Genomic DNA, 17421 nt, shown 5'->3' with positions numbered 1-17421 from the left:
TGTATCAATAAACAATGTTTCCAGTCTTTCACATGCATCCTAGAGATCTTGTTTAATTGTGAATGTAAAGTGGGAGCGGCATGGCTGTGTTTTGCCTAGAGTGGCAGTTGAGTTTGCGCTGGGCTTAAACATGAGAGAACTGTGAAAATGCAAATGTGTCATTTGATTATTGATTTCAATAAAAACACTTGGCAACTAACTAAATGAGGGCAACATAATGCTGAAATCCAGTCAAAATGGTAAAATGAAACAAAAGAGAGAATAAAGAACCATGTTTAGATGGCATCTTTCTGTTTCAAGCACATATTTCCTGTGTTGTATGCAGGTGACAAGCAGCAACAGCAAGAGATGATTTTTATTTGTTTGTTTATTGTTGTTGTTGTTGTTGTTTTTTATTGATGAGAATGTCCCCCTCAGTATGATCATTAAGGTAAATAAATAAATACAAATTCAAGAAAGAAAGAAATATAAAGAAACACATGCCAAACATTGGTTTTCACATTTATTATAAATTGAAAATAATTAATAAATTATTAATATATTCAAATTTAGTTTAAATATATTAATTATTTATTAATACATATTTGTGTTATTTAATTTAAATTTAGTTTAAATAAAACTTTCTGTTACAGGGATCACTTAAGAAAGAAAGAAAAAAAGGGTGGTATGGTAGCACCTCCATCAGACCACATCCTGTTATGAATTTCTCTATACCTGCTGTGGTTTGGAGCTCTGTCTCTCATGTCATCACAGTCTTTTCAAGTCAGCACTTAATGTTAAACACTCACTACAGAGCAGTCTTTTTTCATGCAGTCAATGATTTAAAGTTTTGATCTAAACTAATCTGAGATAAGGATTCAATTCTGACAGAGTATAAATAAAAAATCATACTCTATATAATAGCATTGACTATAAATTGTCTTAAATATTCTTTAAAATGAATTGTTTCTAATTATGAGATTTTGATGCGCAGCAAAATAATTTTGTGCATTATTCAATTGTTGTGTAATTTCAGTGTCTGTTTTTGGTGAGAGCCTGATGGATTTTGTCAAGCAGAAAAAAATCTGTTGGCCCTGAAACAACACTATCAAACCTTAACATTTAACTACCTATAAAAACACTTAACTGAGATGGATGAGAATGCGTTAAGTTTGCAAGATGAATGCAAGACGCTTTAACCTCAACCCTAAACTTACAGTACCTGTACAATCTGGTTACTAGGCAGAGTAAGCATGCAGGCAAACAAATCATACTGGTTACTTGTCATTTAGTAGACACTTAAGCCACATACATATTCTCAAGGACCCCCTGGATATACATAACATTCATTTATTATGTTGCTCTTGTGGTAACAAATCTCAGAGTTACCTTCAAATGTCTTGCAATGCAACATCCCATTTTAAATTAATGGGTTTGAAGTATTCATTGAAAACCATAGTCAGTAGTAAACCAGATATGTTAATATTTAGGTAGCCTGTTCTTTTCAGATTCTTGATTCATCAAGACTGTAGATCTAAATGAGAAAATTGGCTTTTGAAGACTGCAAATGTAACGAACGCTTGGATTGTGTTAAGTCCAAAATTACATTAAGAAGCAACAAGCCTTTGCAGAGTTAGGGCTTCCACCCACCCCTAAGTCTTCAACCACTAAGCCCCCTCACATGTGCATGCTACAACAGATATGAGATCTATAGATATAAGATACACATATCAGATATGAGACTATGAGTTCTTGATTAGTTACAAGATCAAGTGGGAACTAGGACACATTCATGAGCTTGCGGGACTGAAATCTAAACCACTCAAATAGAGCAATGGAGGGAGGCAATGTGCACAATTCTCTCAATGCATTTGCATTCCAGCATACACTTTCCAAGGTTTGGTTAATGCCAGTTGTTTATTTCTTGGGGAAAGTCATAATGCTTTGGTCCCTTGCCAAAAAAAAAAAAAAAAAAAAGGCAGAAAATAATACAAAGATTGCTGCCATGCAGTCCGTAATGCTCATGTGAGATTCAACCCTTCTTTTCATCAACACTTTAAGCAAGAAAGTCATAATTGCTAATGAGTTCTTGGATGGCATGAATTCTAGAACGTTTTGAGAACAGAAGAGTTCAAACTAGTATGACTCTCCCACCGCCCAAGGTCCTTACAAAGTATTCATCAGATCAGCAGTCAGTGGTGGTAGAAATTATGTTTTAGTTACCCTCTTCTTCCTCTACGGAGTGATTCAGTCCAGGTATGAACTTTAGAAGGTGCTTGCGGACACTACTTTTTCTGCCTCTCCTTGGCAGTGTCCCAAACATGGATGAAGATGAATTTTCCCAGCTCGGCGAGAGTGAACTGTTACTGCTGGTCAGGCTAATGCTGCGTGTTCTTGTCAGGGGTCGCAAAGCTCCTCCTTCCAACCGGAAGAAGCCTCCATTTGGCTCAGTTGGGCTGAACGGACTTGAGTCATCAAATACTGATGACATGAAGGCTGCATCCTCACTATCATCTGTCATTATGCTGCGGCAACTGCTGTCACTAGAAAAACGATGCCCAGCGCGGCCAGTTGGAGATGAGAGAGACAGCAGAGAGTCAACAGATGGATGCTGAGCACTCTCATTCAGATTACCTGGAACACAGACAGAGACACCTAAAGCATCAGCCTGTTCAGCATCAGAGTATCAGACAAAGGACACAGATGGGCACAGTAAGGGTTTCTTAACAACTTTGTTTAAACCCCTTTTGTTAAACAGCTTCAGAAACATAACAGGAGCTCATGCACAACCATCACAAACCATACAAACTGAGGATAATCACTGAGGAAGCAACATCATAAAAAGAACCAAGTGGATGTAAACCTTTAAACGTTTTTCATTTGTGCATTATTCATGTAAATTCATTTGTTTCAAATCCATGTTGTAAATCCAACTGTAACTCTCTCAGGGAGATATTCACTTTTCTGTCAGAGAGTGGCATCTAACTGTCTGAACAGCTTTATACAGTTTTTTTTTTTTTTTTCACCTCGAGTAAGACGCTTTTCCTGAAGTGTGAGAGATTGCAGTTCCACCCATTTCTCACGAAGAGTTTGCTGTGCCGAGGGAAAACACAGAAACTAGATCAGCATCTATGAGTCATTCTGGTAAACGTGTATGTATAGTATGTTGATCAGCATTCATTTAGATGTTTCAGCATTCACGGAAACACATACGCTATATTATACACAATACAGGCTGCCTGAGACTTCTTTCTGAGTAAAGTTTCAGCTTTGTGTACGTGTAGTAACCACACACAAACACACACAATCATGCATAAATACACACCTTAAGATAGCGTATCTTTTTCTCTAATTCAATTCTCTTCACAACATTCCCACTGACCGTCTCCAGCTTCACACAAAAACATGAGAGAAAAATTCTAATTAACATATGATGGTCAAAAGGTATTTATTTGTTTCTTCATTTTATTTCTTTTTGACAGTTCTGTTGCATTAGTTACATCCTACCAACACAAGATATAAACAAATTGTTTTAATTTGTTAATTGTTGGTTGCTAGAGTGTTCTGGGTGGTTGCTAAGTGACTGCACAAATGAGTCTTTGGCAAAAGTCACATTGGCAAGTCAAAAGAGTTCTTGTCTTAGTGACATTTTTGTCTCTAGATTTGGATCAGGGTTGCACCAGCCATTTATAAGTTATTATTAAAAGTGAATGTAATCTCCTCAGTAGAGAGTAAGTAAATACTAGCTAGTTTGTAACTATTTTATTTTATTTATTTATTTATTTTTTATTAATTTTAGTTACACCACAGTTGGCTTACATTTGCCAAAGCTAGTAGGTTGCAAGCTCTCTGCAAAGTGTGTGTGCATAATATGATTTTTACCTTCAATGATCCAATAGCAGCCCATAAATTTGTGAGCAGAAGTTGTTGAAATGTCATGAATTTCAGTTTATCCTGTTAAAGTAGATTCTAACTATACTCACAAAAAATAGGTATTTGTGCAGCTGGCCCTAGGTTTTCCTAGGAATTTGGTTTCCATCTTTTTTTTTTATCTTCCATGAGTCTGATCACTTAATAGTACATATCTTCTTAAAAAGCTGCATTATTTGAGGTATCATTCGTGACCATAGCAGAAACATACTATTTCTGATACTTATACTCACTTCAGCATGTTAGTGGATTCTCGAATCAACTCAATAATGTGCTGGTGGGTAGATCCCTCAATACTGACTCCATTTACTGACAGTATAATGTCACCTATCAAAGAGAGAGAGAGAGATTAAAAATAAATAAATAAAGAGCTATAATTTAGTACTCAGAGCTGCCAATCACACACACACACACATGCATGAACAAAAACCCATGCAAATGTAATGCACTCACATGGACACATTGCTCAGCACTGCAACCTTTCATGCAATGGGAGTAGTGAATGTAATGCTGTAAGCAACACTTTTCATGACAGTTTCACATGTAATATGGAATCACAACAGTGCAGTTTAAAAAGAGAGTCATTTTAATGGTCAGAGGGTCCAAAACACGGTTAAAAAAATAGATCAGTTATTTTTAAATTATGAGTGTTTTGATGTCTAAAAATGTTTAAAATGTTTTATTAACTTTATAACGTATTATCATTATAACCTCGGGAAATATTAATGCATTGAATTTAAATTGTAGTGGTCAGACAGACTGTAGAGCTATCTATTAGAAAAATTTATATATATGAGAGAGCATGAGATAACAGTCCATAAAGACCGAATAGAGCAATGCATCAGCTGTGTTAAATGTACTGTAGATTGCATGTAGGCTTGTGGGAAAGTGTCATATAAACAGGGTCAGGTCAGATGGGTGGAGTGAGTAACACTCTAAGTAGAGGAAGCGGAAAACCTGCTCACCAGCAGTCAAACCTGCAGTTTCGGCTGCACTGCCATCCTGCACACTGCAAACAAATGTACACATCTCCACCATACTGCTGTTCTTCACCTTGAGACCATATGTCTGCACAGAGAGACATAAATCCCAATGGAGCATTTAAAATTAGTCTGTTATATTGATTGTGGCTGAGTATGTAAAATGGCCCCAAAATCTATATGGACAATTAAACCATATAAAAAATGTAAAATAAATAAATTGAATTTAGACACAGAATATACATATTGAAAAACAAAACAATATATAACATTCAAAATGCAGAGAGGAGGATCAGGTCCACAGTTAATGATGACTAATGTAATGATGAAACACCTGAGACTTCTTTCTGCTAGAACACAATATGTGAACTTTATACACCCACTAAAATTATTGACACATTAGATAAAAGGGCCATTGCAAAAAGAAGTTTGTTCTGTGAAAATAATTTGTTTGCAAATAATTTCTGTGGTATATTGCTATGGCAATGAAATTTAGAAATTAGCCTACAGTACATATACTTCATGAGACAAAAGCTTACTTATTAATGAGAAATTGCAATTGTGTGAAATAACTAACTAAATAAATAAATAAAATGCATTTGATGCAGTGTGAAGCAATGGTTATGAGTATAAAACATACCTGAACTTCGAATCCAAAGGCTTCATTGTCTTGTTTCTCCAATATAACCATGGTTCTGTGTAAAACAGGAGATTTTGCATATGCATTGAAATGAGGGACATCAGATATTCACAATGAAGTGAATCAGCAAATCAGTCTTACCTCTGAGGATCAGTATAATCCACTAGAGATGCAGAGTGTGTTCTGTGCAGCTGCAAAAGAGTAATTCTCAGATTAAATCAATAATCTACTAAGAAGAAACCATCTGCAATTCTGAAAAACTGCAAGGATCCTGCGCAAATGCATGTTTTGAAAAAAAAAATTGCAAGGTTTTTTTTTTTTTTTTTTTAATCCATTAACATTCCTAGAATATTTTGACAAAATTAATGTTAGACCTACAGTTGTCAGGTTATATAATTCTAATTTCTCAGCATTCGTGTTGCCATCGAAACAGATATAATAAAATTCTATCAATGAATGTCCCACCTTACTGCGTGATAATGTCCCATCTTTGATCTCTTCAGTATTCGAATTTTTGGCACTGCTGAATGAACGTCGTCGCCATAGTATGTTTTTCTTCTTTTGAGAGTTGTCGATTATGTAGCTGTCCAGGCTGCTCAGCTGTTTTAAAGGTGCTTTAAAGTTTTTATTGGATGTCATCATGCCTCCTTATTCATTGAACCACACTGTATGCAGCTGCAGGCTTCAGTGTGACCTGTCTGTAGTATACACAGCGGATATACCCGTGTCACGTGAGTGTCAGGAACTAAAGACATCGAGAATCAGTGTGTGGGTGTATGTTAACCATTTTATATGGTTCCTTTTTCCTCTTCTCTATTCTTTCACTTTTTTTCATCTTTGTCTAGTGTGCTGTGGACAGAAATCGCACATCTGCTTGTGGCTGTTTCCTTCCTTAGCCTTGAGCTCCTTTGAGAATTTTGCAGCAGTCTGAGAACGAACATGCATAAAGAACCACAGTAGTATCAAATCTCTTTCATCTTTCACCTGTTTCCACAGTGCTGCACAGCTTTTACCTATTTCTTTCTCTGTGGAAAAATCACTTTTGTTTCGTGGTCTACATAGAGGACCTGGCCTAGTGAGAGACAGATGAGATAAGACCCTCAGTTTTATCTACCATCACCAAACTTGGTACATATATGAATCTCATCATGCACTTTATTATTATTATTATTATTATTATTATTATTATTATTATTATTATTATTATTATTATTATTATTTTTTTTTTTTTTTTTTTTTATTTTTTTGTTTATTTATTTATTTATTTATTTAATTAATTACAGGCTCTGATTATTTAAATACTCCTCCAAAGGGACATAATGCGATTCTCTCCCAATGATGTTTTCTTACAAAAAAAGAAGTAGGCCTTCTCTTGAAGTTTATTTTAAGTAAACTTATATTCAAGTATATTTTCCAAATATATTTTATGTAATAGTTATACTAAAATAAATATACTAGTAGTTTTCTATCAAGTGTTAGAATTCATACTTATTGAAAATATAATCAACTGTCCTCAGATTTGTTGCCCAAATAATGTTTTTGTCTATCACATTAAAAATATTCACACTTACATAAAATATAAAAACACTGAAACGTCCTTAGTGCCACATCAGGGTCTAAGATCACATGCAGGACAGTTTCTACACAACATTTTATAATATATGTTTTCATATTTAAAATGTTGTGTAGAAGCTGTCCTGTGTTTCTTATCCAAAAAGTTCCATTATCCATTAATTATCTTTAAAGTCACAATACAAAATAATAACCTATAAACTAATTATGTACTACTGTTACACTTAAAGTACACTTTAAAAGTACACTTTTAGAAAGTAAGTACTTTTTGAGCAATGTTGCTGGGCAACGTTGCTGTCAACAGGCAACCAGGTGAGATACATAGGCCATAACCGATCTGAGACATCCAGATAAAAATTTTGTTGCCCATTCTCAATAAGAAAGAGCCCAAGCAAAATTGCTCAAAAAAGTTGACTGGCAATATTGCTCAAAAAAAAGTTGGCCAATGTAGTAAGTATTGAACTAGTACAATTACAAGTAAACAAACACTTTTATAAAAAAAAATACTTTAGTAGATGGTGGCAAAGGAGCACTTATTGATTCATTTGCCATTTCCTACAGTTTCCCTGTTTTGCTTTTGAATTTATATTTAGACAAGGTAAGGCACATTTATTTATATAGCACATTTCATTAACAATGGTAATTCAAAGTGCTTTACATAAAAGAAAAGAAAATAATAGTAATAATAATAATAATAATAATAATAATAATAATAATAATAATAAAACAGGGAATTTAAAAACATTGAAAATTATTTAAAAATTTATTTAAGAGGTTTAAAATGAATTTAAACAGTTAAGAATAGAAAATGATTATACATAAAATATAGTGCAATCAATTCGGACATTTGCACAGTGCTTATTCAATAAATGCACAGCTAAACAGATCAGTTTTGAGTCTGCATTTAAATATGACTATTGTTTTAGAACATCTGATCTCATCTGGAAGCTAATTCCAACTGTGGGAGGCATAATAACTAAAAGCGGACTCCCCTTGTCTTGTGTGAACCCTTGGTATTTCTAACTGGCTCACTCGATCCTAATGATCTGAGTGGTCTGTTAGGTGTATATTCATTGAACATATCTGCTATGTATTTAGGTCCAAGGCCATTAAGTAATTTATAAACAAGTAAAAGTACTTTCAAATCAATCCTAAATATAACTGGAAGACAGTGTAAGGACCTGAGGACTGGTGTGATATGCTCAGATTTTCTGGTTCTAGTCAGAATCCTGGCAGCAGCGTTATGGATGACCTGCAGCTGTCTAGTGGTCTTCTTGGGAAGGCCAGTGAGAAGACCATTACAATAGTCCACCTTGCTGGTGATGAAGGCATGAACAAGTTTCTCCAAGTCTTGACTGGAAACAAAACATCTAATTCTTTATATATATAATATATATAAATGGATGACTAGCAACTTTCAACTAAAGTCACTTCCCTCTAACTTCAGAAAAATAGGGGTTTTAAGACCAAAAACCTCCACACAAAATAACCTCAAATGCTGTTTAACTCTTGATGGATGATCTGTCAAGTCTTCATCATCAGTTAGAAACATCCACACGCTATTTGATAGCAAGCTGTCATTTGGAAACCACATTTCCAGCATTTTTAAAGCTGTTTTTACACCTTATAAATGTCTCTACATTATAACACATGCTCTCAAACTCCAAATGCAGAAAAGATAATTCATTCATTCATGACCTCAAGACTAGACATGACTATCAAAATAAATGTAACCTTGATCAGAAGTAAACCACCACTAAGCTGACTTATGCTAAATATTGACACCATTGTCTTTTAAAGCTGCTTTACAGCAGAATCTGAACTGTCTCCATAGTTGAGTTTCCATTAATTCTGCTATTTTTCTGTGGTTTCTGTGAAGCTGCTTTGACACAATCTGTATGTAGCCAAGTGGAAAAAATTAACAAACCCAACGCTAAGCATAAATTGGTTGTGGGTCCTTAAGAAACGGTGTTGCAACACTTGCTTTGTGGCACTCCCGCATGTAACGTGCGTGGATATCAGTTTGAAGAGAGCAAGGAATGCAAACTTGTGCTCTGGGTTTTTGGGCTATTTGGCAAGGTAAATGTACATTCTTATAGAAGTTGTGAACTAACTGCATAAAATGTTTACATGAGCATAGTATATTAATAAGGAACGTTTCATTGATCATCTTTAAGGCTTTTTTGTATTGCATGCGTGGATTGGGTTTGATCACGTTTAAGTCACTGGCGAATCTCTTTTTTTTTTTTTTTTTTTTTTTTTTTCAAATAATCACAATAAAGACATAAGATTTTCTCTTTTATATATATATATATATATATATATATATATATATATATATATATATATATATATATATATATATATATATATATATATTTATTTTATTTTTATTTTTTTTTAAGACAAACCCTCATGACAGATTCTCAGCAAAAAAATCTGACTACTAGACAAGCACTGATCCCTATAAATCCAGCTATGAACCAGTCATGCCAGGATCAGCTCTATCAAGAAAGATGTTCATTGTGCTTCAGGTCACTGATAAATCAGTTTCCTATGATTTCCTAAACAGCAGCTCACCTTCATGTTCCAGCCTGCTGGACATACACCTTCCTTCCCACCGAGCCGGTGTGACTCGATCAATATCATGCCATGTTTGTTCGATTCTCCAGAGGAGAACTGGTCCCCAGATTTAGCCTGGTTTCACCCAAGGTTTTATTTCCCCCCTCCATTTTTTCACTTGATGGAGTTTGGGTTCCTTGCCACTTTCGCCATGTGATTTGCATGGTGATTTTAGTGATTTCAAGTGCACGGCTTGGTGGTGGGAACAACTGTTCCACACACAAATGATGGCTATGTACTCTACCACAATTTCATTTTCCTTTTTCCTTAAAGAAAAAAAACATTTTACTTACAATTCTTAATGTTTTACATCTGAATTTTATGTTCATACTAGAATGGCCCCACTTACATTGGGTTTTAATGAACAAATATACAGATACACAAAATAATTGTTGCATACAGATGCACTGATTAATAAGAAAGAAAGAAAGAAAGAAAGAAAGAAAGAAAGAAAGAAAGAAAGAAAGAAAGAAAGAAAGAAAGAAAGAAAGCAACAGAAAAAAATACATAAAATACTTGTCACCTATACATATATGGAGCTTTATACAGATACTTTCAAAGCAGGAATCAAATTCAAGATGGTAGTATCTGATGACTTGAGCCTGAGATCAGAAGGTCAGCTTTGATCAGGACCCTTTTTAAGCAGCCAGTTAATATCTAGAAATACAAAGCAACACCATAGAAACCATTCACATAACCCAACAAATGCTCTAGCTGCAGCTGGTATCCACTGAAAGTAAACATAATCACTAAATTATATGAGTATATGTTGCAAAAGGCAAAAAATGCAAACATTTCCACAAAATTGCTTCGATGACAAGGATTACATGGCATGCCTTGAAGCTTCATTATTACATAGTTATAATCTCATATGATTATAATCCAGTATTAGCATTAGACTGCTTTAACATGAAAGCTGCCAATGGATCTCTTTAAAAATATGTGAAACCTGAATTAGTTACACAGAGTTGTAAAAATCTAGGTTTTTGAGGCTTGTGTTGGGACTTCACTGTAAACTGATTTCAGTGGTAAAGGCCTGCACTAATACCCACATCATTTTGAACTCTCATCTCAAGAACCCTCATCAGATCTTCAGATATGTGACACCATTGATGCATCGTCTGAAGAGGCCTGTTGATTCAAGGAAATGTTAGACCAAACCACAGATATGTAACGTATTTTCCAGTGCACACTAAAATCAGCCAAGGGTCTAAGACACAGACAAGCAACACATGCACAAAAAATGCACACACAACTGCTTAACAGTTAGACTGAAACTGTCATATCTGCAGGTTATTGAGGCAGAACTACCTAGTTTAGTCATCAGTCAGGATGTTTTAGGGTTAACAGATAAAGGTAACTTTGGTTCAAAGAGCACAAAAGAAATGAGAGGGAAATTACTTCCTCTAATTCCAATTTAATCTAAAGAGTTAAGCATTTTTTTTATTTTTTTATTTTTATTTTTTTATTGCAGAACACAACAAGCAATTTAAAGGAACTCTAAGGGTGTTCTTGTCCATATAGTGAAAATCAGTGGGGTCCAAAAGTTTCAATTCCCCAAAAGGACATAAAAATTATGTAAAAGGTAATCTCCAGTGGTTTGATCCAAATATTGGAAGCGATATGATCACTGTTAAAATAAATAAATAAATAAATAAACAGCAAACTTTAAAGGCCTTTGAAAGTAGGTTTACATTCTTTGTGGTGTTCTCCACCTCACTTTAGATTACGCTTGTTGCAATGTATGGAAGAAAATGCAACAACACTTTACAATAACAATCCATTTTGTTAACAATATTTAATTACTAATGTAGCTACTAACAAGAACTAACAAAAAAATAAACAAAACCTTAATTTCAATAATAATTAAAGCTGCAAGCAGCGATGAAAGGACCCTCGCACCCAGGCTCACCACCACCTGATGGATTTAGGAAAACAGCGCACAGTGGGCAATATGCATTTAAAGTGGTAAATATAGGAGGAATATGTAAAAGTCATTTATATGTGCCAAACTTCCTGCTGCCAGCTGGTGGTGCTATGAATATAACTGAATATTGTCATGTAGATGTCTTCAGTCCAGGACTTCCATCAAACATTTGAAGTTTGGTGCAGATCGAATATGGTATGTTTGAGTTAGAGTAAAACATGATATATACTGTTGCCAAGATTTGGCGCTATGATTATAACTGAATTTTGGCATATCTTCAGGCCAGGACAAGATACTGTAGTTAGGTCAGATTGGGCATATAATGCTTTAGTTATTGAAAAAAAGTAATAATAATAAAAAAAAGATCTTTCCTGTTGTCAACAGGTGGCTCTGTAAATTATAACTGCATATTGTCATGTAGATGTGTTAAGGCCAGGACACTAACCAAACATGTGAAGTTTGGTGCAGATCGAACATTGTATGTTTAAGTTAGTATAAAACAAGTCATTTCCTGTTGCTAACAGGTGGCACTATGATTATAACTTAATATTGGCCTTTAGATGTCTTCAGGCCAGGACTCTTACCAAACATGTGAAGTTTGGTGCAGACTGGACATTGCATGTTTAAGTGTTTAAGTCAATGTAAAACCTGTTGCCAGCAGGTGGCGCTATGATTATAACGGAATATTGGTCTTGTGTTCAGGCCAGGACTCTTATAAAACATGTGAAGTTTGGTGCAGATTGGGCATTGTATGCATGAGTTACAACAACTTTCTTTTTCATGTAATTAATAGCATGGCATTTAGCACTTAGTGATGGTGCATCTCAATCAGCTCTCGAGCTCCCGAGCTTGTGAATCAGTTGATTATGTACATGAATTTAGTCACTGGTAAGTTCCCTGACTTACTGCACATTGGGAGAGTGATCACTCGAATTCCAGTAACATGACTACGTACAGCGTCAACGGACAATATAGTAGAACGTCACCGCTTGAAATAATAAACAACAGAGGGGACCGATCTCTTTGATATTATTTTTTATTCTCTTTAAACACATCATTCTGTTACATTTCCTTACAAAATTTCAGCTGAATATTAATTATAAATGTTAAATAAATGTGTTCATTACCTGTCTAGCGATGTGTGTTTATGTTGAAATATACTTAAAAAAGTTGGTCTTTTCAAATATTCTATAGCGTGTCATTATATTCATCGAGTTGGCTCATGTGATTTATGTTTTACGCTTCAGAAATGTGACGTTATTTCTGGTAAGGGAGCATAGTAAGCTCCGATGCTCCCTAGTTTTTGTGGTGCATTATGGGATTTTTCAGGGAGCGAACATTCCATTGCATTTGAAGGATTTCGCAATTGAGACAGCCCTTAAAATGGCAGACTACCAGATCAGTGCCCTGACTACTGAACAAGGGAGCTGATTGAGACGCACCCTAAGTGTTGCTAGCATGAGAATATTACTAGCATGTTTAGCACACAATGACATATTTTACTGTGTTGCTAATAGTGCATTACAGTGTTAAACATGCCACTTCCTTTTGCCAGTAGGTGGCACTATAACTATAACCAAATATGAGCATGTAGATGTCTTCAGGCCAGGATTCTTATCAAACATGTGAAGTTTGATGCAGATTGGACATTGTATGCATGAGTTATGTTTGGTGGCGTTAATAGCATGCTTTAGCACTTAGTAAGTGTTGCTAGAGTGTTTGAGCATATTTCTAGCATGTTTAGCACACAATGGCATATTTTACTGTGTTGCTTATAGTGCATTACAGTGTTAAACATGCCACTTCCTGTTGCCAGTAGGTGGCGCCATGACTATAACCAAATTAAGCATTAATAGCATGCTTTAGCACAGTGCTTCCCAAACCTGTCATGGAGGACACCCTGCCCTGCACATTTTTGTATGTCTCCCTAATCAGACACACCCAATTTAGTTCTTGGAGTCTCTACTAAAGGGCTGATGAGTGGAATCAAGTGTGTTAAATAAGGGAGACATACAAAAGGTGCAGGGCAGGGGGACCTCCAGGACAGGTTTGGGAAGCACTGCTTTAGCACTTAGTAAGTGTTGCTAGTATGTTTGAGCATGTTTCTAACATGTTTAGCACACAATGGCATATTATACTGTGTTGCTAATAGTGCATCACATGTCACTACCTATTGACAGTAGGTGGCGCTATGACTATAACTGAATCTTATTATGTAGATGTGTCCAGGCCAGGACTCTTATCAGACATGTTAAGTTTTGGGCAGATTGGACACTGCATGCCTTAGTTACATCAACTTCATGCTTTAACATTTAGCTAAGTGTTGCTAGCATGTTTAAGCATGTTTCTAGCATGTTAGTAGCCTATTTAAGATTTGCTGACACTTTTAATATGTTGCTAGGAGTCCATAACAGTTTTAAACATGCAACTTCCTGTTGGCAGCAGGTGGCGCTATGACTATAACTGAATTAAGGCATGGACATATGTTCAGGTCAGAAGTCTTATCAAATGTGTGAAGTTTGGGGCAAATCAGACATTGTCTTCATGACTTACAGCAACTTCCTGTTTCTTTGTATTAATAGCATACTTTAGCAAATTAGCTAAGTGTTGCCAGCATGTTTTGAACAAATGTTTTAGCATGTTTCTAGCATTTTTATAGTGTATTTGAAAATTGGTTATCTTTTTAAATATGTTGCTAGGAGTCCATAACAGTGTTAAACATGTCACTTCCTGTTGCCACCAGGTGGCGCTATGACTATAACAAAATATGGGCATGGAGGTGTTCAGAAATGAACTCATATAAAACATGTGAAGTTTGGGGCAGATTGGACATTGCTTGCCTGAGTTACAGCAACTTCCTGCTTCATGGCGAAACATTGTCAGGCCGCCAAGGACACTCACTATGACGAGAACTCAAGATCTTTGCAATTTAGCATTGCAAAGGTTATGATTATGATAACCCTCAGGCCCTGTTGGGTTTCGGATTTTGTAAGAGACTTTTTTGTAGACTTTTTTTTACATGTGTCTACCGATTTTCGTTCATGTAAGTGAAACGTAGCTCCAGGAGCACCCCGTTGAAATTTTTTAGGTGGCGCTATTGAGCTATTTTGCCACACCTAATTCTGAATCCAATATCAGAGGTAAATTTTCGCCACCTCTGACGCATGTGCAATGTTTCGTGAGTTTATGAGCATGTTTAGGCCCTCAAAAATGCAATTCATTTTGGAGAAGAAACTGGTGAAAAACTGGTGAAAATGTACATCTGATGTGGGTTTCAGAAGTGGGTGTGGCAAAATGGCATCACCTGTACACATTCACCGGAGTGCGCCTCGAGCTACATTTTACATACATGTATGAAAATCGGTACACACATGTAACACACCATTACCTACAAAAAAGTCTCTAGGTAAAAAAGTCCAAAACACAACAGTTAGTACGTTATTTTGAATTTCTTGTACGATTTTTATGCAGTTTTTGCCATTTCCAGGCCTCGTACTTTGACAAATTCCTCCTACAGTTTTAATTGGATCATCCCCAAATTTGGTGAGGGTTATCATAAGGCCTTTGTGACGTTAAATTGCGAATATACTGACTTTTCGTCAAAGTGTGTGTCCCTGGTACCCTGACCAAAATTTTATGTTTTCGACATGAAAGAGGACGTTGCTGTAACTCAGGCAAGCAATGTCCGATCTGCCCCAAACTTCACACGCTTGATAGGAGCTCAGCCCTGAACACATACCCATTCCCATATTCAGTTATAGCCATAGCGCCACCTACTGGCAACTAGACATGTGCCGGTATTCGGTAATGCGATATATCACGGTATTGTTATCGTGGGCACTTCTAAATACCGTGAATAATTATATATATTACAAATGATTCAGAATTTGGAATGCATTTTAAGAATACTTTTCCCATCAACTGGTCAAAATGCACAACACCGCTGTATGGTGCTAGAAAGATGCGTGTGAGCTCTTATGTAAACAAGCACAGATGAGAAGCACATGGGGGAACACGTGAGAGACACGCAGAATGAAAGCACATTCACTCTCTGACAGCAGATGGCGCTAAACTGCAGAAAATGCAGCCTGGAATCCATATAATTAAATCAGCTGCACTACTTTCTAAACTTATTTAAATAGATTTAAATAGCCATTCAGATTTGTGGATTTGCTATGGTGTCCATCACAGCACCAAATACCTAAATATTTAGACTTATTAGGCTATTTCAAACTTTTTTTACATTTTAATCTGGACTACGACATGCCCTAGATATTGTTTGAAAGTGTTTTGATTCTTTTTTGTTCATTCACACTTTACATTAGGGCTTCATTAGTTAACATTATTTAATTAATTAGTTAACATAATCTTAATCTAATTAATTAATTAGTTAACATAATCTAAGTTTAACTAATGATGTCTTATTGTAAAGTGGTACCTATTGGTCTTTATAGTTCTTTTTTGTACTTTAATCTGTGTAAAAAAAAAAAATCTGTGTTCCTGTGGCTCAGTGGTAGAGCATTGCTTTAGCAGCACAAAAGTTTGTGGGTTCAGTTCCAAGGGAACACACAGACTGGTAAAAAATAAATAAATAAAAAATGTATACCCTGAATGCACTATGGAATGTCGCTATGGATAAAAGTGTCTGCTAAATGCATAAAAATGTAAAATTTGTAACTTTATATATTTTTCTGTATTGCTTTATTATATTTAGATGTTCAGTTATTTTTGTTATAAGAAAAAAAGTTATTAAATCTGTTATACTGTATTATGACCACTTTTTTGAAACTAAATTCAAATACCGTGGTAATACCGTGTACCGTGATAAAAACATTAGCAATTAATCGCAACATGAAAATTTGATACCGGCATATCACTACTGGCAACAGGAAGTGTCATGGTTAACACTGTTATGGACTCCTAGGAACACATTAAAAAGCATCAGCAAGTGTTAAATTGTGTTAAAAATGTTCATCAAAGCATCAACAAGTGATAAATAGGCTGGCAATATGCTGGAAACATACTAAAACATGCTAGCAACACTTAGGTTAGTGCTAAAGCATACTATTAATGCTGTGAAACAGGAAATTGCTGTAATTCAGGCATGCAGTGTCCAATCTGCCTCAAATTTAACAAGTTTGATAAGAGTCCTGTCCTGAACACAGCTACATGCCGGAATTCGGTTATAGTCATAGTGCCACCTGCTGGCAACAAGAAATTATATGTTTAACACTGTTATGGACTCCTAGCAACATATTAAAAAACATCAGCAAGTGTTAAAAGTGTCAAGAAATATACAAGGTAGGTTTTCTGATCAAATACATCAACGTTGTTTATTTTTGTTAAATATGTTAATTTCATTATTGTTTTTAAAACATCAAATTAGAGAAATAAAACTTAGTAAATTAAACTATGTACAATCAAGCAGTTCTGTTTTTACTAAGGAATTGAAAACTCCCCAATCTGGAGTATCCACGGAGGTAGGAGGTCGCACAGCTGTCACATGGAAGTTCTCTGCCATGCATGAGGCAATTGGGGCTAAAACCTCAATAACACCTTCCATTTTAATTGCCTCATGCATGGCAGAGAACCCTTCTGTGGCAGGAAGAGAGCAGCCAGGGGCAACAGCAGAGCAGCCAGGGTAATCGGCACAGCAGCCAGGGCCATCAAATGAAAGCAGGGGCACTTTAGGTCAGGGAAGGCAGGAGAGGGGACATAAAAAAAGGAAGGGTGGCGATACAATTCTGCAGTTCCTCATGGAGGACGCAGAA

The 17421-nt window shown here is 35.6% G+C and overlaps 2 protein-coding genes across 2 annotated transcripts in view; both read right to left on the bottom strand.

Annotated features, from left to right (window-relative positions):
• Positions 1-352: 352 nt before the first annotated feature.
• LOC109073313 (cytohesin-interacting protein-like) lies at positions 353-6598 on the bottom strand. Its single transcript, XM_042730596.1, has 9 exons — positions 6314-6598; positions 5995-6227; positions 5671-5720; positions 5530-5584; positions 4875-4977; positions 4143-4236; positions 3305-3371; positions 3006-3072; positions 353-2613 (listed from the first exon to the last, which is right to left on the bottom strand). Exons 2-9 carry the CDS (start codon positions 6169-6171, stop codon positions 2195-2197), a joined length of 1032 nt encoding a protein of 343 aa, XP_042586530.1. The 5' UTR covers positions 6172-6227; positions 6314-6598; the 3' UTR covers positions 353-2194.
• Positions 6599-10245: 3647 nt separating this feature from the next.
• Positions 10246-17421, bottom strand: part of LOC109050933 (activin receptor type-1C-like) — an 88971-nt gene continuing 81795 nt past the window's right edge. The window contains exon 11 of the transcript XR_006155532.1: positions 10246-10854. The gene's annotated coding sequence lies outside the window, so the exon portion shown is untranslated. The remainder of the gene's footprint in view (positions 10855-17421) is intronic.

The sequence above is a fragment of the Cyprinus carpio genome, chromosome B9, assembly GCF_018340385.1.
Source record: "Cyprinus carpio isolate SPL01 chromosome B9, ASM1834038v1, whole genome shotgun sequence".
In the NCBI taxonomy this organism is placed as follows: domain Eukaryota; kingdom Metazoa; phylum Chordata; class Actinopteri; order Cypriniformes; family Cyprinidae; genus Cyprinus; species Cyprinus carpio.
The sequence above is the reverse complement of the archived record's forward strand: the minus strand, read 5'-3'. Positions and strand labels throughout refer to the sequence as shown.